The sequence below is a fragment of the Quercus suber genome, unplaced genomic scaffold (assembly GCF_002906115.3).
Source record: "Quercus suber isolate HL8 unplaced genomic scaffold, Cork oak 2.0 scaffold_123B, whole genome shotgun sequence".
Taxonomy (NCBI): Eukaryota; Viridiplantae; Streptophyta; class Magnoliopsida; order Fagales; family Fagaceae; genus Quercus; species Quercus suber.
Window position 1 is genome coordinate 27,196 of NW_027071803.1, and position 27,174 is coordinate 54,369.

Here is a 27,174-nt window from a genome sequence, read left to right on the forward strand (position 1 = left end):
AGGGAACTTCACACACATATACACTTAGATTAAATTAGAGTAGAATTTCTATATTGTATATAAAAAAAAATGACATTACCCAAAGAAATTAAAATACCCAAAAGTAAATCACACAATTTTTGGCCAAATCCTAGGTTAGATGCTCTGAATTTCAGCTCCATCTGACATTGCCTAAAGGAGACAAATATTCAAAAAGAAGCTCACACTATTTTTGGCCAAATCTCATGATGGATATTCTGAAAATTCTCTTACTGATCAGACCCAACATTTTTGGCTTTTGCTAATTGCTCCCTAAACTTCACTATAAAAGGAAAAAACCATCTACTCATCAAGGGGATGAAATCCTCTCAAAGTCTCCATCAATCTTGCTAACCCTTGATTCATAAATAAGTTCCCTTTTTAGTTCATAAACGCCCATACCCATCAACTCATATATATTCCTTCCCTTTTTTAACAAAACCTAGCACCATAAAGGTCTCATGATTAGCTAAAATTAGTCTCTCTCCGCCATGGTAAAAAATAGCCAAGTTCCTTTACCATTTTATTCTCACATTACCATATTTGCTTATCCACTCATATAAGAGTAGTTTCCATCATTTACCATACATCCTTCCACTTATTTCATCATGGGCATAAGATCTTTGGTTAAATATTTGCTACACTAAGTTGGGAGTCTTTCCCTCCCTTCATTCCATCCTAATTTTCCTCTTTTACATGTAATTAAAGCCTTTAATCCTTATTTATTGCTATAATAATGAAGACCATAATATTTTGGATACTATGAAATTTTTCCCTCATGTTGACTTAATAATAATGAGGAAAATATATGATTTTTATCGTGTAAACACACTTATTAATCTGTTAGACGTCTACCGCTAGAGGTCTGCCATATTCACTGCTGGACCATTTTCCTCTTTTATACTTGTTATAACGGGGCCACTTTTATATTAACCGACTATGGAGGAAATGCATGATTTTTACTATGCAAATACATTTATTAATTTTCTAGACGTCTACCGCAGGACGTTTCTCTTGTTCACCGTTGGACTATTATTTAAGCACTTATTGTGGTGGGCCATCCTTTGTGGTAGCTTATCTTTGTAGGAGGTATTTTTGAGGCCTAGTTATAATCTTTGTTGTATGCAACCCAGACTTTGAGCAAGAATGGGTCTTTCTTACTTCACCGATAGCCTTTGGGCCATATTCCAAGCCCAAAATTGAGTCTCGGTCTTTGCTTCCCAAATATCATATTGGCAACGAAAAAACTACCCCCGACAATGAGTTTGTATTAAATTTGTTGTTTATTAAATTTATAACAATATTTATCATGTGATTTTTTTAAGCGAGTTAAATGGATTGAATTTGTGTCAACCTAACATATTTAATATTAAATAGGTCGAAATGGGTCATGTCACGTTCGTGTCAACCCAACATGAATCGTCTATTAAGCATATCAAGTGATTCGTGTTGTGTCAACTTGCTTTATTAACATGTCATATTAGGGTTGAAGGGTCATAACATGATTGTTAAATGGATCAGATTCATGTTGAGCCATTTAGCTAAATATACCTATCTCGACATGACACGTGAACCTAAATTGACACCCATAGTAAGGATTGGTTTTTAATAATTAAGCTAGCACTTCCCATCAAGGTAATTATAGAATACTCTCAGAGTACTATAAATGCATATTCCTTCCTCTCATATAATTGTGGGTCTTACTAATTAAATTAATGGTGGGACCCACAATTTATGTGAGAGAGGGGGAGAACGCATTCATAATACCCCCAAGTATTCAATAATTTTCCCATCAATTGAGTGTGTGATTTTTTTATTTTTTATTTTTTGAAGTGGGATTTGAACACAAATCATTTATTTAAAGATAAGAGAGTTCATTACCAATTAAGCTAGCTAGTTTGTGATACCTTTCCAAAAAAAAAAAAGGATTATGATACTTTTTTTGAGAAATTTTCAACCTATGGCATTCGCTAAAGATGACAATTTTTTCCCGCCCCGCTTAACCTGCCCTTCCCCATTTTGCCCCACACGAGTTTTTCCCACCCCACAAAGGTGGTGGGGCAGGGATTTTAGACATTTTAGACCCAACCCACCTCGCCCCTCCCCCTCCCTGTCCCGCCCCGCGTTGCTAAGGGTTATAATTGTAAATTTCTTCATACCCTAAAACTTTACTATTTAAACAAACACATCAATATTAGCTTATTTTATCCTATCCAATGCGGTCCTCTATTTTTATTTTGTTATGTGTTATATTATGAGTTTTTTTTTTTTTTTTAATGATTGGCTTGTTAAACATTTGGATATATTATTCAAATTTTTCTAAAAATTGATTTGATTTTATGGGATGAATTTAGTTATAATTTCAAGTATATTTTTATTAATGAAATAGGTTTCATTAAAAAAATTGTACTAGCTGTAGGGCAAGTTAACAAAAAGTTGAGTTTTACGAGATGGGGCGGAGCTTCGCAGGGCCCTAAGGGGCGGGGACCGGGAAAAATAAAACCATGCGGGGCGGGAACGAAGACCCATCCTTCGGCCCTGCCACGCCCCATTGCCATCCCTAGCATCTGTTTTTGATGATAACAGCTCTTTATCATCATACCAAGGCACTAATCAATTTTTGGTGTAGGCGGAGATTGAAACCCAATTTTCTTATTCAACTATCAGAGAACTTATCAGTTAAGCTAACTATAACCCATAACTGGATTATGATACCTGATATCATATTTATGTTATGATCATGAAAAAAATAATATTTTTTACCATTAAAATGACTCTTTTTTATTAATGAGGAAATAAATTTAGACCTTAGTGTTAACTATTCCAATGCCCTCATCAAGCAATAATGACTCTAATTTTGGGCAAACAAATTTTTGTATTTACAAGATTCGAGTGATAATTCAATGGTAATGAAATAATAATTTTTAGCTCATGTTACTATTTTTTTTATATTGGTGAAATACCATCTTAGTGCTCATTAATGCTTTGGTATGATTAGGGTAGTTATAGCTCACTAAGTCCAGTGGATAAGGATATTTTTTACTATAATTTTTTTTTTGATAATCTATTTCTTACTATAATCACGACCAGTGGAGAAGTTATCTTTAATAAGCCCCTACTACTTTTTCTTTTCTTTTCTTTTTTCTTTTTAAATTAAAGAAAAAATTAGTAATACTTTTTGACTAAAAAAAAATTTATAAAATAAGATTTTACTAACAGATACCCTAAGACATTTTTTAATAAACTATTTTAGAATTTTTTTTTAATGAAACAATGAAAAACTTTTTCAATTTTACATAAAATTTTTTCTAAAATGATTTTTTTTTTTTTAGAATACCAATTATTTTAATACACACAAGGAGATGAGAAAAAGTCTTAAAGAAACTAACAGTAGTCTAAAATGATTGATTAATAGATGTCCTAACGGCATCCATTAATTAGACCCAATAAAATAAAATTCATTATCCTTTAAATAATAATTAAACCAAAATAAACAAATAGATGTTCTCTCTCATTCCCTCCTTGTATAAGAGCAAAAGTAAACCCCCCCCCCCCCCACCCAAAGAGATGTATACGCAAAATTTTGATAAACAGTACCCTAATACCAAGCTACTGCACATCTACGAGAGAAAATTGCTGATCCGCAAAAAGCAGATGCACCAAAAATCGAAAATTCCTTTTTTTTTTTTTTTTCTTTATTGGGTGGAAAGAAAATACAGGAAGCTTCCTCTTCTTTTATTTTTGGGGGGAAACTTCCCTTTTCAGCCAAGGAAACAAAAATGCAATCTCCATTTTGCTGAAGCAACCAACATATGTCATATAACTTGACATTAAAAATAAATAAATAAATAAAAATGTCGTGTTAGAACTAATATGATAGGATATTGGACCTTTCGGAAGTTCCAATTCTGAGCCATAATGCTGACGTGGCAGGTCCAGAACTAAATCTAACTGGACCGCAAAGGCCCAAGAAAAAACAAAAAACTAAATTAATTTTAACTTCTTTTATTTTTTATTTTATTTTTATACAATATAAAATTTCAATTTTTACTTTAATCTAGTAGTATACGTATGAAACTCCCCCGAAAACTTGAACCCGCCCTTACCCCTACACCCCCACAAACATTTAACCAGCACTTTGCTTGTTGGATAGAGAAGAAACAAAACTGTATTTAAGGTAGCGTCTGTTTGCTGTTGTTGTTGTTGTTCTATTTCTCTCTGAGTCTGTTGAGAACTTTGAAAGAAAGAAAGAAGAAAAGAGAGACAACCTTGGAACCACGATGACGATGAGACAGGAGGAGGGTTCGATGATTCTGCCATGGTTATTGTTGTTCTTATTATTCTCGAGCTTCTCTCATGGATTTCTCACATCTCATACTATGCTTGACCGCTTGTCTGGAAGTAGTAGTAGTAGTAGTAATTACTTGACTCAGAAGGAGTTCTGGTTCAATCAGACTCTCGACCACTTCTCTCCCTTTGTACGTTTCTTTCTCTCTTTTGCAATGATTTTTTTTTAATAAATTTGTTTGTTTATTTGCGAAATTTTGTGGAAGTGGTGAAGGCCATTTTGTATAGCTTATACTGTAAAAGGGATGGGATCAGATCAGTTGTTGTAAATTGTAACTCGAAATGTAGTGTATGGTTTGTTTAGAAATGATGATGAAATTGAATTTTGTGAACTGTGATTAGTTGTGCTAAGAATTGCAGAATTTTAATCATTTGGGGGAATTCTATTTTTTTAGAAGTTTATAATTCAATGATTACCATTGAGAGGGGAGATTTGAAGCTTGAACGTCTCTGTTGGAAACATTAGGAAGTGGGACTTGAGCTACAAGGCTTGAGTATTGTAAGCTCCTAGAGTACACCTCCGGTGTACATGGGTGTTTCCTTTTATGATCAATCAAATTCTGTTACTTGTATATATATTAAAAAAAAAAAAAAATGTTCTGTTTAATATTAGTTTATGAGTATACTTTACGGTCTTGTTCAATAGTTGGCGTGCTTAAATAATCAAAGTGATTTTTGGCTTTGTAAATTTTAGAATTATCCATCTGTCTTTTGTCTGATTTACACATATATGATACCTCTAAGGCAAAAAAAAATCTTGACAGGAGAACTGCACTTATTTTTATAATCTACATGAATATAGTTTCTAGTTCCTTCCTTTCCTAAATACGTTTTGAGGCCTATATAATTATTCAGTTCATCCCTTTTTTTGGTGGAGGCCTCGAACAAAGCTTCTCTTCAGATTATTTGTGATTACAAGTTGGTCAAATATGTGATGTGCATCATGCTCACTCGTAGATTGCACTTGTATTTGCAGGATCACAGACAATTTCCGCAGCGATATTATGAATTCCTCGATCACTTCCGGCTTCCAGATGGACCAATCTTTTTGAAAATTTGTGGTGAATCTTCTTGCAATGGGATAACCAATGACTATATTAGTGTAAGCTATGTTTTTTAACCCAAATTTTTTGTTGTTGATCAGACCCTTACCGAGAGAGAGAGAGAGAGAGAGAGAGAGTCTATTGTACAATCGAACTCTATGATTCTTGTAAGTATAATTTGGAGCAAAACTTTAAACCTTGCAATTCTTATAGGTTTTAGCAAAGAAGTTCGGAGCAGCAGTGGTTTCTCTTGAGCATCGCTACTATGGAAAAAGCACCCCCTTCAACTCATTGAAGACAGAAAATTTGAGATATCTGTCATCTAAGCAGGCTCTTTTCGATTTGGCTGTTTTTCGTCAGTATTACCAGGCAAGTTATCTTCTCATTTATTAAATAGACCAGTCAAGGATTAGTTACTTAGAAAAAAAAAACTGGCTACCAGTCACGATCCATAAGTCAGTACTTCATATTCTAGTGTTTGGCAGTGAAGCATTAATAGAAGGAAGAGTCTTCTTGACATTCTGATTTAGGAGGGTAAAATTCTTGGCTTCAATCCATGAGCCTATGATTTTTTTTCATTTCCTTTTGGACCTTGAAAGTTTAATCTTATAGGGGTGTTTCCATGGCCTTATTTCTATTGTCTTTATCAGTTGTTTTGATAGCTTTTTTTTTTTTGTTTTTTGGCAGGAATCTTTAAATTCAAAGTCCAATAGAGCAAATGCTGAAAATCCCTGGTTCGTTTTTGGTGTCTCATACCCAGGAGCTCTTAGTGCATGGTTCCGTCTTAAGTTCCCACATTTAACATGTGGAAGCCTTGCAAGTTCTGCAGTTGTTCTTGCTGTTTATAACTACACTGAATTTGACAAGCAGGTAAAAGACTATGGTTTTTTTTTTTTCTTTTCCATGTGCAGTTCTGCATACACAAGGTGTATACACAAATAAAATTTTTGTTTTGGGAGCTAAGCTTTAAGAATGCTCCCTGTCTTGCTAATTTGCTATTACTTCCTGTCTAAGAAGAACGGACACCCCAAAATTCGCAACATTTCCATGTTGGACACAGACAAACAAGGGACACTCTACACTCAGCATGCATAGCCTCAGTGTGTCAGGTTGAAAAAAAATATATTATATAAAAATTTATGTTTTTAAAGATTTATATTTGTTATTTCTTTTTTCCCATGAGCTAGAGCTTAATTCGCACTTCTTCTCCCATAATAATGGGATGGAGAGTGAGGTTGTGGATTTAAGAGGCGTGTGTGTAGCTTACTAAAAAATACTTATTTAATTTGAAAACTTAAAATAAACATAAAATATGCCTAAAAATAAATTAAATATTCCTAAAGATTTTTTTAATTAATTAATTGTCATATCCCCACTATGTTGTGTCCAAAGTTTTCAAGAATTATTATGTTGCTATGTCTTTTGTCATGTCGTGTCCATGCTTCTTAGTTTGTTGTTAGATATAACCTTTCAATATTATCTTCTAATGCAGATTGGTGAGTCAGCTGGTGCAGAATGTAAAGCTGCATTACAAGAAACTAATGAACTTGTAGAACAAAGACTTGCAACAGATGCAAAGGCAGTGAAGACATTGTTTGGTGCAGCTGAGGTTTGAGTCTCTTCCCTGTCATAATTGATCATGATTCATGATGTACTCCAAAACATTATTTAAATAGCAGACTTATGAGAATTTTCTTCTATACTCTTTATCTTGCATGTTGACCTTTATCTGTGTCCGCAGCTTGAGATTGATGGCGATTTCTTTTATTTTCTCGCTGATGCTGCTGCAATAGCGGTAAATATGGTTTCTTTTCCAGTTTTGTTTCTATTTTAAATTTTCACAAACTAGTGATCTTTGAATTTTAAATTTTGCAGTTTCAATATGGAAATCCAGATAAACTATGCTCCCCTCTTGTTGAAGCAAAGAAGGCTGGAGACGATTTGGTGGTATGCTCCTTTTTTCTTGCTATAGAATATAGATCTGATTCTTTCATTGGGGAATTCTCTAAGATATCAATGGTCTTGTTTTTGGACAATTTATTAACTGCCTTCACTGGTTAGAACTAGTTATCACTAGCTTATTAATGGATGAGCTATCCAGATCTTGCTCCCCGCACTTTTAGTTACAGATATATGTTTTGCTTTGTCACATGTTACATTCGATTAAGTTTATTCCTTTTTGCTTTGTTCCATTTTTCTCTGTTCAACTTCTTAGCACTACTGATGTTACATTTTCTTGGCCTTGTGTTCCATCCAGCTGTTGCCTAATGCTTCTAACATTGTTTCATGCAGGATGCATATGCCAAATATGTGAAGGAATATTATCTTGGAAGTTTTGGTGTTAATGTCCAAACATACAATCAGAAAAACTTGAAAAACACTGCTCTTAGTGAAGACAGTGCCGACCGGTCATAATATTACATGAACCTAAGACTTTTTTTTTTTTGGAGAAAAATCTGAACCTAGATATTCGGTGAGGTATCAAAGGACTAATTCAGAGTTTATGTAATATTATGACATTTATTATAAGCATGTAAAATGTTTGTTCTAACTGGAGTATAAATGTATGCAACCTCATTACAGGGATAAAGGGTCCATGCTAATAGCATGGATAAATGAAACAATCTTTTATTTTAAATCTATGTACAATTGGATTGTTGAGTAATTTGGATATTAGAGAGAGAGAGAGAGAGAGAACAGTTGGATCAATATATAGATGAAAGGTTAACTATCAAGATTACACAAGACAATAAAATGTGTTTTTTGTATTGTGAAGAGTAGAGGAAGTCTATGAACCCTCAATAATGTTAGATCTATTTAGGCTCTATATTTATATCACATAAATACAAAATGAATGGTGTCAGTGTAAATTTACACGGTTATTGTAGTAATAATGTATTTTACACAACTTTGTCTGGCTTGATGTGGGTAAATTTTGAGCTTAGTTGGCTAAAATGTGGCTCTTTTTTCTATTATGGGTGCTCCTAGGATCATTCTTTACCATGTGGCCTTTTATATATATATATATATATATATGTATAATCAAGTGGGGCATCTGAAGAAGAAAGAAGCATAAGTAGAACAATATGGATTAAAAGTCTCTACAATAGACCAAGCCAAAATCTTACAAAAGTTAGTATACAAAGAGAGAACCTGCGTATTTAAGTAAGGAATGTCCAGTGTTGAACTGAACCATTGAACACCAATCCAAAATAACATACGTGTAGGCCAAACATTTCGGGTGTCATAATTCATCTTAACTAGATAGACATCTAATTATTTGGCTGTGGCCTCCTGTCAACCATGAAAGAGAAGGGAAGGGCAAAAAGAAAATAATTGGCAGGAGGGGAGGAAGGTTAAAGATTGGACTGATTTTATTTATGCTAAGAAATTGAGATACCTAGTGTATAAATCACTTTATTTCAAGAAACAAGTGTTTACCATGTTAACAATATCTGCTCAACTTAGTCGTTTAAAAAGGTGTGGAAACTTTTATGGGAAAATTCAGGAGTCATATAATGCTTTTACGTAATATGACATTGTGGATACCTGGATGGTGCCATTACTTTAAACCACATAGAATTTATTCATGCAGTCTTGTGACTTATCAAATTGATGTGCATAATATGGTTTTAGGTCTTTCAATGCACATCTAATATGTGCATTTCATATAAAATTTGTCTTCCTACTCTGAAGGTACATGGTCCTTACATCAAAGAACCTCGATCACACTTATATAACGCCCAATTATCAAATTACTTGGTACACAAAAATCTTCCTAGTTTTCCCTTCAATTAGCCAATGAACTTCATCTGCATTTTACACTAGTACTCAAGTCAATACAATTGAACTTTCTCAATCATCCTTAATATTCTGGCAATGGATATTTGATATGCATTAACATTGCCAATGTACATACCACATTTATCTCCCTAAACCCTTTGCACATCCTCCAGCTCTTCCTTCTACATCGTTCTAATAATTACCATTTTATGATTAATGATGCAAGATTACTCAACAAATTTAATGCATTATACTTTGTTAGGGGTATTGCTTACATGTTTAATCAAGTATACAAAGTGGTGCCCTGATCGTCATGTAGAGTGTTTTAACGCTCATTTTATTGAAAATTTCAAGGCTAACAAAAAAGACTTAGTTTTGGGTTATTCTCAGTAGCCTTGTGGTGGTCACTGGGTTTCAAACAACCAGATATCAAGGGTGGCTTTTAGGTTCCATTACTAATCTCTTAATCTTATGAAATCCTTCGGTCAAACTTGTCCTCGCAGTCTCAATGTGCTGATAACGGTATACTACAATCTCTCTTCAAGCCAAATTTCACATCTTAAAGCTCCTTTTACCCTACATTCCTGCCGTAATCAACCGTGACTTCCTTTTTCATAGAGATGATGTCATTCTTATTGCTGGATTACCTCTCTAGCTTTCTAGTGGACCTTAGTTTTGCCTATTATTTCTTATTGGTAATTGAAAAGAAAGAGCAAACTGAACTGATATCAACACTAGGTTATAGGCTTATACAAAAAAAGTATTGGGCTTTACAATAAGCTTGGATCCTAGGAGCACCCATAATAGAAAAAAGAGCCACATTTTAGCCAACTAAGCTCAAAATTTACCCACATCAAGCCAGACAAAGTTGTGTAAAATACATTATTACTACAATAANAACAATTCTACCGCCTAAGAGAAGTTGGAGATTCCAACTTTCACCGGTGAAAAAGAAACTTTATGTCCAATCGCAACTGTGGGGAATAGGAGCATTAGAAATTTATTTGACTTGATTAAATTTAGTTTTATGGTTGAAATTTAATCAGTAACATCATATATCATTTAATTAAGAATTTTTTTAGAATCATTTAAGATTTATTTAATAATATATAAATACATTAGTTTTTAAGTTAAGCATAAATGCACTTCTAGTTCCTATGTTTTGAGGTCATTTCTATTTTAGTTCCTACATTTTTATTTTACTATTTTTAATCCCTAAAATAAAAAATGTGTTCTATTTTGATCTTCACCATTAATAATTCTACTACTTAGGAGAAGTTGGAGATTCCAACTTTTACCGGTAAAAAAGAAACTTTATGTCCAATCGCAACTGTGGAGAATAGGAGCATTGGAAATTTATTTGACTTGATTAAATTTAGTTTTATGGTTGAAATTTAACCAGTGGCATCATATATCATTTAATTAAGAATTTTTTTTAGAATCATTTAAGATTTATTTAATAATATATAAATACATTAGTTTTTAAGTTAAGCGTAAATACATTTCTAGTTCTTACATTTTAAGGTTATTTTTATTTTGATTCTTACATTTTTATTTTATTATTTTTAATCTTTAAAATAAAAATGCGTTTCATTTTGGTGCTTACCGTTAGTGTTGGCAAATTAGACGCTGATGTTGCTATTAATTTAATATTAACACCAAAATATAAGAACCATTTATACCTTTTTAAGTTATACCAACATTTTTTTAGAAAAGAAAAGAAACGAAAGAAGTTTAACTGTGTCCAAAGGGTTATAAGCTTTCCCACTTCCTCACAAGTCAGAATTCACGCATCCCCATGAAAGACTTCCCAGTTCTCTCCATGGACGAGCTTAATGTCTGAGCAGACAGACCCATGATATCAAAGCCTTGATGGAGAATGCGACGGGTTTAGAGTTTATCTTTTTGTGGGTGAATAGGCAGGGGAATTCGGCTGCTCACTTGCTCGCTAACTGGGGTTCTCAATCTTTTTTCGGCTTCTTTAAGTCCAATGAATCTTCCTCAAAGTTTTTATAGCCTGGTGCTCTCAGAGAGGCCTTAAGTTATTTTTGTTTGGTGCTTTGTCTTCTTTTTTGCTTTCTGCTTAGGGAAGCTAGTCTGTGTAGCTGTTTCTTGTTTGTTAGGTTACGTTTCAGCAACAAAAAAAAGGACCCATGATGCCGAGATAGAAGTTATGGGCGGTGGAAAATCTCTATCTGTCGAGGTTTGAGTTGTGATTCTGTTTTTGTTTTTTTGTTTTTGAACAAAGACTGGAGAAAGCTATAAAATCATATGCATGTGTGTTATTGTGAATCTTCTGATGAGACTTTGTGTGGCTTTTGTTGTTGTTGTTCTTTGTGAGAGTTGGTAGGTTTGAAAGAAATGAGATTGCCAAAATGTTAGTTAGAACTTTTCATTTATTTTATAATCCCAACATTCTGTCTGATTAGTAAAAAAATTAAACGTATATTGATGAGTATTTATTTTATAATCCCAACATTCCACCCCCAAAAAAAAAAAAAAAAATCATAAACGTTACTTAGAACTCCTCAAACTTTTCATAAACTTTATTTATTTATTTTTATTGTTTTTGTGAGATTTGGTAATGGTAGGAGTTTATTTTTCTTTTTTTGGGTGAACTGGTTGGGTGTAAAAGACATAAGAGAACGGAAATTCTATCTGATTTGTATATTGCTAAATATTTAGTTTATAATCCCAACATTCCATAACTCTTCTGATTAAAAAAAAAAAATCCATAAAAATATTACTTTAGAACTTCTCACACTTTTCATAAACCTTTTGATTTCCTCACAGGATTTGTAAAGAATTTGCTTGAAGAAATCAGGAGAAGGAGGAGAGGCAATGACGGTGCGAACGAGCAATAGGCTGCAGAGGCGGCCAAAGATGTACAGAAGGACTTATATGTACTATACAAGTAACATCAGGAAGCAAAAGAGCAAGACCAGCAGGACTACTGTATCTGAGATTGCCAAAATGCTGTGTGTCCACACTACTCCCAATAATGAGGAGGATTACACTGAGAGTTCTTCTGGAACAGAGAATGAAGAAGAAGAAGACTTAATGAGACCCTCCATGACTATGAGTCACGATGATGATGAGTTATCATCTCCCAATCGTAGTAGGAAGATTAATATTGAGGAGACTAAACCAACAATACCTAAAGCAATGGCAAGAGAAGAAGAACGGTTGTGTGTAGTGTCTGATGATGATGATGAGCAGCAAGGTACTCCTACTACTTCAGTAAAGAAGAAGGCTGGTCAAGATGATGACATGGTTAATAATAATAATGGGAATGATGTTGACGATAATGACATTGACGCAGGTGATGATAAAGGTGAAGTTGAAGGTGAAGATGAGGGAGAGGATGCAGTCCAAGGTGATGATGAACAAGAGGGAAGGAGGAGATATGATCTCCAAAATTGTGCAGATTTAAAAAAATTGTCTATGGAATTAGAAGGTATTTTAGTAGAGAAGGCTGATCAATATCATGACATGGATAATATTGGGAATGATATTGACAATAATATTGACGCAGATGTAGATGATGGTCAAAATGAAGACAATGATAAAGTTGAAGGTGAAGATGATGGAGAGGAAGCAGTCCAAGGTGATGTTGAACAAGAGGGAAGGAGGAGATACAATCTCCGAAATGCAGGTATACGAACACTGTCTATGGAGTTTGAAGGTACTTCAGTAGAGAAGGCTGGTCAAGATCATGACAAGGTTAATATTGGGAATGAAGTTGTTGATAATATTGATGCCGTCTCAGATGATAATCAAAATGAAGATGATGATAAAGGTGAAGATGAAGGAGAGGTTGCAGTCCGAGGTGATGATGAACAAGAGGGAAGGAGGAGATATGATCTCCAAAATCGTGCATATGTTCAAAAACTGTCTATGGAATTAGAAGGTAAGGGTGAAGATGATGAGGATGATGGTGAAGGAGAGGACGATGGTGATGATGAAGAAGAGGGAAAAGAAGAACAAGAGGGAAGGAGGAGATATGATTTGCGAAATCGTGCAGATATACAAAGACTGTCTATGCAGGAAGAAGGTAAGCCATGTCCAAGACCAATAAGATCTCCTCGAAGAGTATTACACCAAGGAATGGGAATTAATTATAAGGTTGGTAGGGGTGTAAGGAAGGGTAGTGGATCAAGAGTCCATAAGCGTCCAGCTGAAGATTCTTCTGATGATTCTCTTCTTGTGGATGAGCTGGACCAAGGCCCTGCAGTAATCCCCAGCTGTGGGGGAGGTGGTGGGAGCAGATCTGGACTTCCTTGGCTTCTTGGGGGACTAGAAGAGATGCATAGGACAAGTACAGTATGGGGATTGAATGATGTTGCTGCATATGTATCAGGTTGGGATCATCAGAATCAAGGTGATGCTTTTACTGCTGGCCTGAGCTCTAAGGTAGGGGCAGACATTCAACCTTTACAGATTGATGATCAGAGTGTTAGTTTTAATGATATTGGTGGGCTTTCTAAATATATTGATGCTTTGAAGGAAATGGTTTTCTTTCCCTTATTATATCCAGATTTCTTTGCAAGTTATCACATCACCCCACCAAGAGGAGTATTGTTATGTGGTCCTCCAGGCACTGGGAAAACATTAATTGCCAGAGCATTAGCCTGTGCTGCCTCAAAGGCTGGCCAGAAAGTGAGTTTTTACATGCGTAAGGGAGCTGATGTTCTAAGCAAATGGGTTGGTGAGGCCGAAAGACAATTGAAACTACTTTTTGAGGAAGCACAAAGGAATCAGCCCTCCATCATTTTTTTTGATGAAATAGATGGACTTGCTCCTGTGAGGTCTAGCAAACAAGAGCAAATTCATAATTCTATTGTGTCTACGTTGCTTGCTTTAATGGATGGTCTTGATTCTCGTGGACAAGTTGTTTTAATTGGAGCAACCAACAGGATTGATGCCATTGATGGAGCCTTGCGACGCCCTGGTCGATTTGATCGTGAATTTAACTTTCCTTTGCCTGGTTGTGAGGCACGTGCTGAAATATTGGACATTCACACTCGAAAATGGAAACATCCTCTTCCCGAGGAACTAAAATTGGAACTTGCAGCTTGTTGTGTAAGCTACTGTGGAGCTGATTTAAAAGCTCTGTGCACTGAAGCTGCCATCTGTGCTTTTCGTGAAAAATATCCTCAGGTTTACACAAGTGATGACAAATTTGTGATTGATGTTGATTCAGTAGAGGTTAAGAAGTATCACTTTATTGAGGCCATGTCAACAATTACCCCAGCTGCTCACCGTGGTGCTGTTGTGCACTCTAGGCCACTATCTTCAGTAGTTGCGCCATGTCTACAAAGACATCTTCAGAAAGTCATGAATACTATATCAGATATATTTCTTCCAATTGCAATGTCATCAGAGTTGACCAAGCTTTCTATGCCCTCCTATAGCTTTGCTGCTGTCTATAGGCCCCGACTTCTGATTTATGGTTGTGAAGGTACCGGGCTGGATAATATTGGGCCAGCAATTTTACATGAAATGGAGAAATTTCCTGTTCATTCCCTAGGACTTCCATCTCTTCTTTCAGATCCTAGTGCAAAGACACCAGAGGAGGCACTAGTACATATATTTGGTGAAGCAAGGAGAACTACTCCATCAATACTCTATTTGCCTCAGTTCAATCTTTGGTGGGATAATGTGAGTGATGATTTTTGCATAACTGATGTGGATTTCGTGCTAAATATACCATTTTTGCTTGCTCAATTCATATTTATTTTTTTAATGTGCTTCAAAAATCCTTGATCTACTACTCTGTGTTGCTTCTCTGCTGTCTAATTTTGATGGACTTGACATTGCACTTGCAGGCACACGAGCAGCTCAGGGCTGTCCTGCAGACTTTGCTGGAAGAACTGCCTTCTGACTTACCTATATTGTTACTTGGAACATCCTCAGTTCCACTTGCTAAAATTGAAGATGTGCCTTCTTCAGTATTTTCTCACCGTTCAGTGTATGTATTCCACTCTCTCTCTCTCTTTTTTTTTTTTTTTTGAAAGCTATTTTCAAATAGTAATCTGGTACTTATTTAAATGTTGGTAATTTTCATGTTAAAAAATCATGTATTTCAATTCTTTCAATAGTCTTATATTGGAGATTCTAACTCTGAAAACTTTAATTCTTCTGTTTTGATGCATATTTTGCAAATGCTTACTAGATGTGCAATATGGCTTTTACTCAACTTAGCGTTTTTGGCTAATGTTAATAGTTTCTAAACCCGATACATTGAACCTAAAATTTGTGCAGTACGTTTTCTAATGAAACTTTATTTTCTTGAGAACTTTTATTCATAAGTCAATTATATCATATCTGAAGTTCTTTTCATGCCTATAGTTAATTTTGTACTAATGTTTGTTATAGTTGTTTTCTTGTTTGGGTCAGCTACCAAGTCAGCGAACCAGCCACCGAAGACAAATCATTGTTTTTTGACCACTTAATTAAAGCTGCTTTGTCAGAGGGCATGACAAAAAAATCGCCCAAGTCAGCCTCCCAGCTCCCTGAACTTCCCAAGGCACCAAAATTGCCAAGTGGTCCAAAGGTATCTGAGTTAAAAGCCAAGGTAGAAGCTGAGCAGCATGCCCTTCGCCGATTGCGGATGTGCCTTAGAGATGTTTGCAACCGGATTTTATATGATAAACGGTTTAGTGCCTTCCATTATCCGGTCTTGGATGAGGATGAGGATGCTCCAAACAACCATTCGTTCATCCAGAACCCTATGGACATGTCTACTCTCCTTCAGCGTGTGGATTCTAAGCAGTATAGTACATGTTCAACATTCTTGCAAGAAGTAGATCTCATTGTATCCAATGCCAAGGCTTACAGCGGAAATAATAATAACGGAGCTAGGATTGTTAGTAGAGCTTATGAACTTCAAGATGTAGTAAGTTTATATGTTCATTCCTTTTTGAGTTCTGGGTGCTCACTTATATGTCATAAACTTATTCCCTAGTTTTGTTTCTACCTCAGGTGCATGGGATGCTTTCACAAATGGACCCTGCATTGGTTGCATACTGTGACAAGATTGCTGCCCAAGGTGGTCCTATGCATTTGCCAGATGATATGGCAGGTTATACTTTTACTTTCCCATCATCTAACCCTGTTGTGCAGCTGGGAAGTACTGTTAGCAGAGCGAGTGCACTACTTCATAATGTCCACCAACTAGAGGTTAATCTGGATCAAAGTTATGATGGGGCACTCATGAAACGACCAAAGAAGAATGCTGATATTGCTACACTAGCTACGGCTTCAACAGCAGAAGATAAGTCAAGGCATCATCAAGATTCGCAACTGCAGGCAAAGTCATCTAAGGAACCCGATCAGACAGATGACACAAATAATCCTGAAAGGCCAGAAACCTCTTCTTCTGATGGTAATCAGCATGAAACTTCTGCAGAAGATGTCATAATGTCTGATGGTGATAATATTTCAAACCAAGTGGAATCTGTCAAGCTGCTTTTTATGGAGCATACAGCTAGCTACAAGATTCCACAGCTTGAAAGGCTTTACATACGAATAATGAAGGGTGTTTTTGAAACCAAAGCCAAAGTAAAAGATGATCCTAAGCCTTCAATTTTGAAGTATTTGTTGAAATTTGCCGAGGATGAGGCAAATTTCTGATGCGCTTACATACAGTATCAATTGACGTTTCCTCTATATGTATGTGAAGTTTTTTTTTTTTTTGAGGGGAATGTATGTGAAGTTGAGATAGTTGTAGAGAGAGACAAATACATGCATTCATTGCTAATTTTAACATTGTATGGGTGACCACTTGAGTAAAGAAGCTAATATATATTTTCATATTTACGTATCTTTATATTGCCTTGATATTTCATTTATTTTACAATACTAAGGAATATTGAATAAAGTGGAAAACCAGTGGGTGCAAAATTTTCCTTCTATTTTACAATACAAATTTGCTTTTTCTATTTTACACAACTAATTTATAAAAACACCCGCATCAAATTATCTATAATACACATTCTTTTATTTAAATAATACTTTTTCACTTTTTTTTTTTAATTATTATTTCACTTACTCAGGGCCCAAATAATACGTTGTAAGCGGTGGAAAATAAAAATGATGTTCGTAGTCCCACGTGACTTCTCATCTGCTACGCTCCAAGCTTCTGCTCCAGTCCAAGGCGGCACTGGTATCTCTCTCTCTCGATTACTGTTTTACAGCACTTTTCAACTTGTTTTTATTATTATTATTTTAAATTCTGTTCACTTCTCTGGCTGAATGTTTTATAACCTTATCTATATATAATACTATGTAATGGTGTTTTATATTTTTATTTTTATAATAATCATATATTTTAGTATATTAAAGTTCTGTTTATTATACGTCTTGTATTAATTTTTGGCAGTTAAAATTTGAGTGGTTGAATGCATATAAATTTATATTTGATAGTAGTAGTTTGCATGTTTACACGTTTTTTATTTATTTGAATTGGTTATATAATTAGTTTATAAAATTCAATATTTTAGGTTTCAAAGAGTGAGTAATTTATGGGAAATGTATATTGTGGGGTCTGTTATTTAAAAAGATATAGGAATCCTCAGAAGTGGGCTCAGGACCCAACGGCCCAATCCGAGGACGCTTAGTTATCCGAGGATAGTGTAAAAAAATTATTGAGGGGATAATATAGGAGAAAGGGATGGATATCATGTATAGTGGCATGATGCACGTCCGAGGACACCAAAGTCCGAGGTGAACGTAACTTTCATTTTATTCAGGAGATTTCGCAAAGTTGTATCTGAACTGGAAATCAAATATTAACCTAAGGAGGAGTCGGGGAAGGTGGCAAATATCTTCCAAGGCTATCACCTCCCCATTAAATGCTTTCCAGCTAACCCTCTGGCCGCATTAATGTGAAGGTGATACCTAAACAGTAACTAAACAGCTTTATGGCTACTGAGCAAAGGTTCCGGTAGGTGCTGGATGGGACAGAAAGTTCCCAAAATAAAAACTACACGTGTACGATGGAAATGGAGGAAAGCACGTAGTAGATAACATGGAAACGGATGACATTACAGAAAAAATGGGAATGATAAAAAAAAGGAGGGAGAAAGGAAGAACAGATATTCCATACATAAGAGAGGCTCACTAAAACCTAGCCGAGGAGAATTTTTCTCATACAATCAACCTGACATATCCCTTATTACTCAGTGAATATAACATTTCCTATCGAACAGTACTAGTTCTTGTACCCATGCTCTAAAAATTTATTGTTTGGGCTTGTTGGGCTGAAAACTCATACATACTCAGGGTCCAATCCAAGTTGAGTCCTCACATATATATTAAGAGAAAAAAAATGATAAAAATACAAAAACTATGGCCCAATCCTCTGTCCCAAAAGTTGAAAAAGACTAAAGGAAGTGAATTTAAGCAGATAAATATCTTTTCTTTTCTTTTTTCTTTTTTCCTTGGAACGTGCTTCTGGATTACATGTATGATTTCTGCTTTCTAGTGTATGAAATGAAAGTAAGAAAATTTTGGCACGCAGTACAAATTTGTTGTGAGTTGGAAGAGTTGATTGGTGAAAAAACTCATAGCTATTTTGTTACAAATTTTATACTTTGGATTACAACTGATATCATATCATAATCATAACTACTAGTAGTGACTGACAATGGATTTACAAATTTTTGAACTGACAAATGAAATAATCTGAGCTGAGCTGCAAACCATAAACCTTGATTTGATGGCCACTGAATCTGTGTCAAAACGCGGAAAATATGCTGAGGTAGACAGGATTAGCATTCTGCCGGACTCTTTGATCTGCCACAGCCTTTCATTTCTCACGACCAATGAAGCTGTCGCCACAACATTGTTGACGGAAGCCACTCTGGACTGGACTATGGTCCCCTTTCTTGATTTCAAAGAGGATAATTTGGAGGTCCTAAATACAAAGGGCAACATGCCCGTACAAATTTTGTATGCAGAGGTGCCTTACTCTACTTTCTGATGGGCTTTCACTTTTCCTCTTCTGATACAGATCTGCATATAAACACTAAATATTTGTCAAGCAAATGTACAAAGGGTTAGCTTACATATTCTCAAATATTTGGACATATGTATATTTGTATATATACTTATATGTATTTGTATATAAATATATAAAATGCACACTGCGAAATGTACCAAACTGGAAAGGTCTTAGCTCCAACTCTCATAGTCTTAATGCTTAGAGTTGGCACAAAACTATGAAGTTTGGAAACGTGAGTCAGTTTGGTCATATTAAGGCGTATATGGGGAAATCCAAGAGAGATGTGTTCATGGGAGAGAGAAAGATGCCCTAGGGGTGCACGCCAAACTCATTATTCTACCATGGATACCCTAGATTACGTTTTTTGCGATGATATATAGTTTCTTTGGCAATACTCCCTGAACACTTTTCTCTGCTTCTTACTCTCAATTTCTTCCCAATCCTCTACTGTCTTTTATAAATAAATAATTTTAAAAAAAAAATTGAGAGATAAATATGTCACCGGCAAGTTGTCTGCAACTAGTTACACTGTTAGATTCTCCAAGAATAGATTGCATTTTGTCATTAGAATATCAGGGTAAATTCCGATGGTAATATTATTGTGTTTTGTTACAATTTGGAATTGCTGCTCAAGGGCGCTATGCAAAAATGCAAAAAATCAAGTTTATGGGGCCTAAAAGCACGCTTTCAAAATTTTACCAAATAATACCCAAAATCATGTTTTGAAAACGCCAATGTGATTTTTGGTCCAAAATGATCTAACGGGCACTAAGAATATCTCCTGTTCAATTGTAATAAAGCACGACCAAATCAGCTAAACATTCAACCTCAAATTCAGGCCTCTAGATTAAGAATGCTCTTGTGAATTTTAAATGCATGTAAAAAAGTAGTTCAAAAGAAGTTCATTTGCTTACTAGTGAGACCTTATACTCTTAATTTTCCAGGGTGCTTGAGATTAAAACTGGGATTGCATTCCATCCAGCCAAAGGATCTCAAGTTTTGTTGATTTTGCACTAACCCAAGGAAGTCGCCAATATCTTGCACCTTTTTTTTTAATAAAAAATCCTAATCAATACAATTTTCTGTTGCTTTCCAAAATAAAAGGTGATATTCAAGACAAGAACCTATGTACTGACAAAGTTCTATCATGGATTGTGTCTCTCATTCCCACAATCACGTCCTAAAAATGTCAACAAAGTAACTCAAGAGCATATTTCATTACCTGGGGAATGCAAGTAAATTTTGGTAAAAAGAAATTCAGGTGTCTTAAGCTAAACCAGGGGAAAATATGAAAACACGTGCTTCAGATGTTTTCAAGCCAGAATAAATTCACAGAACTAATTTTATAATTAACCAGAAATACCCTTCACCTAGAGCAGCTTGTTTTCTGCTTGGCCTTCTCAATAAGAGGCTTCAACTGTTTCTTTTCAGCAAGAATCTTGAGGAAGTTGAACAAAAAGGGTATGTAATTGTGTTTCCTGCGGATATTTTCTGTTCTCCATTTCTTGAACTTTTCCTCTTCCATTCTATCCCGGCATTCACTTCTGAAAGAGATTTGTTCAGCGCTTCAACATTACTATTGCCGACCAGTCTATCTGGCTGTAAGGCAGCCAGTTGCTGCAAGATACGCTCCCTCCTCTTCTGGAGCTCCTTGAGTTCTGCAGTATACATTTCCTTCCTGTTCTTGATGACTGCCACTGCCAAGAGATTGAATCTAATCTCACTCTGGGAATACCTTTCAATGCGTTCCTGGATAACTGGTTGCACCATCTGCAGCCAATCCATGTCACTTTGCCCACCAGAGCACTGACCAAGGCTAATGGGTCCATCCTTTAATCCATCAAGCTCATACAGAACTCCATCAACAGGTAAATAGCTTATAAAATGGTACACATCATCGTCTTTTCCACCTGCCTTCTGCTCCTCTGGAACAAAAGGCTCAGGCCTCGCAAAACTATTACGGGCTGTGCGTATAGCTTCACTATTATTGATAGCCAAACCTTTTAGTTCCGGTGGAAAATTCTTTGTGAAATCTTTTAACTTTGACAACTCTGGGCCAATATCAATATCCAGACAATTTAAGAGGATAGACAAGATTGCTTGAGTTGCACAAGCATTATTGATTACCTAATCAGTGATCAAAATAAACTTGAGATCAGGAAAATTGGCAAACTTATTAAGCGCAAAAGTGAATCCCTAGCAAAATGACCTTACTTATACAAAAAATGACCTTACTTATACCAAAAAAAAAAAAAAAACTTTAATTTTTTTGGTCCAATGAATATAGCTCCTCTACCTGAGAGGAGACATCAAGGCATCATCATCATCATCAAATACAAGAAAAGATACTGCTAACTCCCCTTTATGGGTGGGTTGGTTTTTTTTTTTTCTTTGGAGTAAAATCTATAAGAAATATTGAATAAATAAAAAACATGTATTCTAAAATGAAATATGCTACTGGAATTCAAACCAAGTATTTCATTTCAAATTCTATCTTTAATTTATCCTTGTTATGCTATTGTATAAACCCAAGCACTAAGTTAATGTCAAGCTTTAAACTTGTTAATCCATACATGGTAACATAAAAAATGATATCACAGTATTTTTATTATTATTTATATATACTATAAAACCGAAAACTATGACTTTTTGTTGACTTCCTTAGAGTTTGCCATGTAAGCTTTGCACCCTCCACAATTTTACACTTCATTCATTTTTTTTCTTTATTTTTTAAACTTTACACTAATACTCTTTATAAAATCCGACTACAAGACCATACGCAAGAAACCCAAAAATTGGAAACCCTAGACCCATTTGCGGTTCAGTTTCTTCCTTCTCTACTTCGGTCCCTAACTTTACACTTCACTTCTGTAGTCAGTACCATCTGAGACTTGGCTTTAAGTTGCAGATGGTTTGTGTTTGCGTCTGAATTGTGGTTTGTTAAGGCTCAAGTTTAACTTGATCTAATATGTTTTTCATCTTTAAAATTTCAAAATACATCAAGAAATCCAGAAGGGAATCTGACCAAAGTGGGAATTATCTTGGAGTTCAGAGAGAAAGCCACATAAGGAAGAGGAAGACAGAGAGAAGGAAAGGTAAGGCATGGGCTTCTTTGGGAAGTTAATGATAAGGTTGAGTGTGCATGTGATGGCTTCTGAAATATTTGTTTTCCTATGAGTTCCTAAACTTGAAAATTTAATTTTTTTAAATCAAAAAAGTTAAAATATAATTTAAAACAATTCTTGATGCTATTAGTATTAATAGGTTCGTTATGTTGGTTTTTTTAAAAAAAAAAAAAAAACATCAGCCAGTTCGGACCAAGCTCCTCTCTGGTGTGAGATATCGAGTATCCCGTTGTGATTTCGCCATGCTATAGACAAAATAGTCAACTTCAAACCATGTGATGTCTAAAAATTTGATGCCCAATATTACCAATCCAATTAAAGTGTGGGTTTTCTTTTTATCTGGGTCTTTTTGGTTTGGTTGAAAATTTTATAGTGTCACTTTGTTTTGCAAATCAATGGAAATTGGAAAGATGTGTGCTGGAACTTTTGATTTCATTTTTACTAATTGATTGGGAAAGAATTTGATAGTATATGTAGTGGTGCATTTGAACCCATGTTATTTCCTTTACATGTTTATTTGTTGATATGGAGATGTTTTAATGTTATTAATTAGCTTCCTCATGAAATTTCAGGATTATATAAAATCATCTGGTGAAATTTTACATTGGTTGTGTATGATTGGGTAGACTATTGGTGGTGGGATTGGTATTGAAGTTGGACTTGTATTAACATTTTGGTATTTAGCTTTTGAAGACATTTTTAGGTTTTGCGAATGAGATAGGTTTATATAGTAGAACGGAGATGGATTGAATCACAATGGACTCAAAGATTGTGCATTTGAAAATTTAGGGCATTTTGAGAAGCAGGTTTGATTTTTTTTTTTTTTTGGGATTTATTTTGTGGTTGGTTTGTGCATTGAGATTAGTGTTTAGAATTTTCTCTGCAAACTAATTCAAAGGTGACTTAGTGTTTTTGAATATATATTCGGATAAGAATTGTCAATAAATATGAGGTCATACGTTAGAGAATTTGATTCATTTGGTAGACTATTGAAGCTGGGATTGGTATTGAACCTGGAATTGGTCTTAACGTTTTGGTATTTAATTTTTGAAAACAAGTCTAGGTTTTACAAATGAGATAGGTTTATACGGTAGAAAGGAGATTAATTGAATCACAATGGTCTCTAAGGTTGTGCATTGAGATTAGAGTTTGGGATTTTATCTGCAAATTTAAATTTATAATTGGGAACAATTTGTGAGTTCAGTGAATTTTTTGGGTATGATTTAAGGTGACTTTGTGTTTTTTAATATGTATTTGGAAAAGAATCTGAATTGTAGGGAAGTTACCATATATAAATATTTTTTATCAAACTTCCCGGTGCATTGCACAAGTTAGCAACTAAATAAACTCAAAAAAAAAAATTTGATTAAATTAAGTTTTACCTTTTCTACGTATAATTTATTTTTACTATGTTGATCTTCTTCACAAATGATCTAATATTAATATTGAACTTTTTGATGAACACTTCCATGCATCGCATGGGTTAGTGACTAGTTTAATTTATTTCTTTATCTTTTTCTCTTCAGTTTCTCCTCTTAAAAAAAATAAAAATAAAAATTTGGCCTTTACCCTTCTACCCATGTGGACCACATTTCTTCAACTCTGTTCCACGATACCTATAAATTCTTCTCTCTAATTAACATGATTATCTTTTACCTTTTTTTTTATGGAAAAATTAACATGATTATCTAATAAGGTTTTACCTCCTTTGCTTTAAACACACTAACACTAAAATTTATTCTTTCTAAAACCGTTACCAGTTGCAAATATATATCACACATATCGCATGTGCCAACAGCTAGTTGATGGATGCAAAGAATTGTCTCGACAATATGTACAACCTTTGCATCCAAAAGAAGAAAACAGAGAGATAAAAGCTCAACCTATCATGAACATTTAAAATAAAAATAAAAAAGTTACCCACAGAATCCCTGATAACCAAAAGCAATGGTGCTGCAGTATAAGAAAACTTCAAAGACTGCAGTAAAACTGATTAATACTTATTTTGGGATCATAATTTTACAGCATGCTTAAATGAAGCAACTGAAATCAAAGTTCAACTGAGATGGTGCCTAGTGCAACAAGTAATGGTGTCAGTAGTATTAGCAATGAGAGCAAATATTTAAGCAACTGAGATCAAAGTTCCAACTTATTTTGTGCTTATGATGCACCTCATTGAAAGTTTGCTTATGGAAGACCGCAATGTACAGCATGTGAGCTTCTACCACAAAGCATGCCTTGACATACTGGCCTCTATTTTTCCTGAGTCGAAAAAATAAATTAATAACTTGCTTTTTTTGTTTGTTTTGGGGGGGGGGGGGGGGGGGGGGGGGGGGGGGGGGGGGGGGGGGGGGGGGGGACACAACGATGGCAGTGTATTGGGCAATGGTAATGAGGAATGGTATCAATATGGTAATGGCGGCAGTGCCATGTTGAAAGTTGAGAAACCTTCAAGTGAGTTTTGAAATGCCTTTTAGGTGGATGTGGCCATCGAAACCCTTCAAATTCTGTGACTATTACCTAAGTCCCTCTCCAATCAAGGAGAAATTTTTAGGAACCCCAAATCACTTAAAATCCAAATTTGGTTGTTGATGCCCTTCCAAATGCTCTATCACCTTTTCTCAGCAAAAGAACAACCAAGATGCAATCTGGATTAGTATCCACTAAATATTTCCTTTCTTAATCCATACCTTGATTATCTAAGACAAATGAGCATCTTCCCCACTGATCACTGAAGCAGCTAAAAATAATTCTCCAAGTAGAGCAGGCTTCCATAAAGGCATATGTGAAAGGAGTCAAAGGACAATGACACAAGGTGATTCATACTCAAGCTTTCATATGGAACACATGAAACCCTATCAGGCAAGAACTTCCATTTCTAAAAGAAAGAAGCTAACGGAAANAGGAACCCCAAATCACTTAAAATCCTAATTTGGTTGTTGATGCCCTTCCAAATGCTCTATCACCTTTTCTCAGCAAAAGAACAACCAAGATGCAATCTGGATTAGTATCCACTAAATATTTCCTTTCTTAATCCATACCTTGATTATCTAAGACAAATGAGCATCTTCCCCACTGATCACTGAAGCAGCTAAAAATAATTCTCCAAGTAGAGCAGGCTTCCATAAAGGCATATGTGAAAGGAGTCAAAGGACAATGACACAAGGTGATTCATACTCAAGCTTTCATATGGAACACATGAAACCCTATCAGGCAAGAACTTCCATTTCTAAAAGAAAGAAGCTCACGGAAAAGGGGCCTAAGTTGGCATGTATTCAGAATTTATTTGACTATTTGGTTTGGACTGGTCAACACTGCATACTAAAAGCAAGCTCTTGTTTCATGGAACATAGTCCCTAATCTTGTAAAATTCCCTATGTAAATTACTCATTTTTCATTTTATCATAACACATTTCACTAAATACTTCCAGTTTATACAAATTTGTTCTGCTGCATAAAGCCAGTCCAAATTAATATTCCAGACAATACATCAGCACTGAATTAGTTCTCTTTATGAGTGGCCCTTTGGTTTGGGTCTTACAGATAGTAATTATGTTCCATCTTTCAAAAAGTCAATTCATATGTAGATATTTTTTCATGAGGTAATTCTTTAGGCTACTTCTGTCTCTTTTCATGAAGTAGCATCTTTTCAATAAATTATTCTTACCTATCAAAAAAAAAAAAAAAAAAACCCCTGCACTGAAATATTACTCAAAAAAGGTAGTAGGTTGGCAAATCTATTTGGACAAGAGCTTGGGTGAGCTTTCAAAATCATTGGCCACTTTTAGCACCATTAAATTGATTGAGCTTGAACCAAATATATCATATATATCCAAGACACTTACCTGCACGCCTTTAACTTGCACCTGCTGTAAAAGTTCTGTAAAAATACCTGCAATGCAAGGTACGAATTTTAGAAACAATGTCCCCGTGAAAACCAAGAAAAAACATATGCACATACATAAAAGCATCAATTTTATACAAAAAGAAATTCTAGGAAAGAGCCTTGTCAGAAATTCTATAAAATTCTTATGAATAAACAGAATGTGTACAAAAACAAAGGAAATGATGTTGCAGTAAAGTTCAACAAATCCAATTCCTCCAGCAGAAGACTCAGAACTTAAACTGCTTCTTTATGAGGCTAAGGTTCCCAAGGGTGATTGGGGGGCCATCAGAAATTCAACAAATGCTCTCTCCTCTTCTAGAGATTTTCTTTTTTTCCTCAAGGACTGGAGAATTGACTCTCGTTGACAAAAGCTTTAAGATTCCTAGTTAGTGAATAGACTTTACGATTCTTATATTTTCATAAATCTAATGCATTATGTGGAACTAGCTGATAAAATGTCCACAGGGGAAACCTAGATGTCTATATTGAAAACATCAAAAGGTGCTAAACAGTTTGAGCTACAAGGTTCGTCTGTTTCATTTGAAAGAATCTTGCAAAATCCTTAAAACAAAAGGAAAAAAGAACTATTCTCAAAAGCATACCAGGATCAGTCTCAATTGTGCACCAAGACATGACTGGAAATCTATAAGCTGCAACAATGAAATAAGGTAATTTAGAAAGCATACATAAGCATCATGATGAAATAACTTGAACGATTAAAGGAAATCAACTACTTAATTAATTTATAGAAAAAAAAAAAAATTGGCCCCATTTAAGCCAAAAGCTTAAGATTATGAGTTTTGACCCAACTATGTTATATTAATAACCCACTTTTCTCGTTACTATTCAATGTGAGACAACTTCACTCACACGTCTATACACAAAACATAATACAAAGGCAGAGAGAGAATATGTGAAATCTGATAAATTCTAATTTTAATTCATTAGATCAAAAAAATAAAATCT

The 27,174-nt window shown here is 34.9% G+C and overlaps 3 protein-coding genes across 4 annotated transcripts; 2 read left to right on the forward strand and 1 right to left on the reverse strand.

The window, feature by feature from the left end:
* Window positions 1-4,092: 4,092 nt before the first annotated feature.
* Window positions 4,093-7,838, forward strand: LOC112002551 (probable serine protease EDA2). Its single transcript, XM_065770023.1, has 8 exons — window positions 4,093-4,496; window positions 5,342-5,467; window positions 5,622-5,777; window positions 6,096-6,278; window positions 6,901-7,017; window positions 7,150-7,203; window positions 7,284-7,355; window positions 7,701-7,838. Exons 1-8 carry the CDS (start codon window positions 4,299-4,301, stop codon window positions 7,821-7,823), a joined length of 1,029 nt encoding a protein of 342 aa, XP_065626095.1. The 5' UTR covers window positions 4,093-4,298; the 3' UTR covers window positions 7,824-7,838.
* Window positions 7,839-10,898: 3,060 nt separating this feature from the next.
* On the forward strand, window positions 10,899-17,016 carry LOC112006953 (ATPase family AAA domain-containing protein At1g05910). 2 transcript variants are annotated; one of them, XM_024039271.2, is made up of 5 exons: window positions 10,899-11,394; window positions 11,985-14,852; window positions 15,020-15,162; window positions 15,570-16,089; window positions 16,176-17,016. In XM_024039271.2, the coding sequence occupies exons 2-5, from the start codon at window positions 12,033-12,035 to the stop codon at window positions 16,824-16,826; spliced, it is 4,134 nt and encodes a 1,377-aa protein (XP_023895039.2). In that variant the 5' UTR covers window positions 10,899-11,394; window positions 11,985-12,032; the 3' UTR covers window positions 16,827-17,016. The 2 variants fall into 2 exon arrangements, with proteins under 2 accessions (XP_023895039.2, XP_023895040.2); XM_024039272.2 differs by having other exon boundaries at window positions 15,591-16,089.
* A 3,459-nt stretch (window positions 17,017-20,475) lies between these two features.
* Window positions 20,476-21,679, reverse strand: LOC112006950 (ubiquitin carboxyl-terminal hydrolase 2-like). The gene is given in 3 exon segments (XM_065770033.1): window positions 20,476-20,721; window positions 20,724-21,324; window positions 21,668-21,679. Coding segments are annotated over 3 exon segments (771 nt in total). The 3' UTR covers window positions 20,476-20,563.
* Between the last annotated feature and the right edge of the window lie 5,495 nt (window positions 21,680-27,174).

Excerpts from the sequence above, each read along its gene's own strand:
- LOC112002551 (XM_065770023.1), top strand. The coding sequence starts at position 4,299 with ATGACGATGAGACAGGAGGAGGGTTCGATGATTCTGCCATGGTTATTG. Across the intron at positions 5,778-6,095 it reads TTTTTCGTCAGTATTACCAG|GAATCTTTAAATTCAAAGTC; the intron begins GCAAGTTATCTT and ends GTTTTTTGGCAG. Across the intron at positions 6,279-6,900 it reads ACACTGAATTTGACAAGCAG|ATTGGTGAGTCAGCTGGTGC; the intron begins GTAAAAGACTAT and ends CTTCTAATGCAG.
- LOC112006953 (XM_024039271.2), top strand. The coding sequence starts at position 12,033 with ATGACGGTGCGAACGAGCAATAGGCTGCAGAGGCGGCCAAAGATGTAC. Across the intron at positions 14,853-15,019 it reads TCAATCTTTGGTGGGATAAT|GCACACGAGCAGCTCAGGGC; the intron begins GTGAGTGATGAT and ends TTGCACTTGCAG. Across the intron at positions 15,163-15,569 it reads GTATTTTCTCACCGTTCAGT|TTGTTTTCTTGTTTGGGTCA; the intron begins GTATGTATTCCA and ends TGTTTGTTATAG.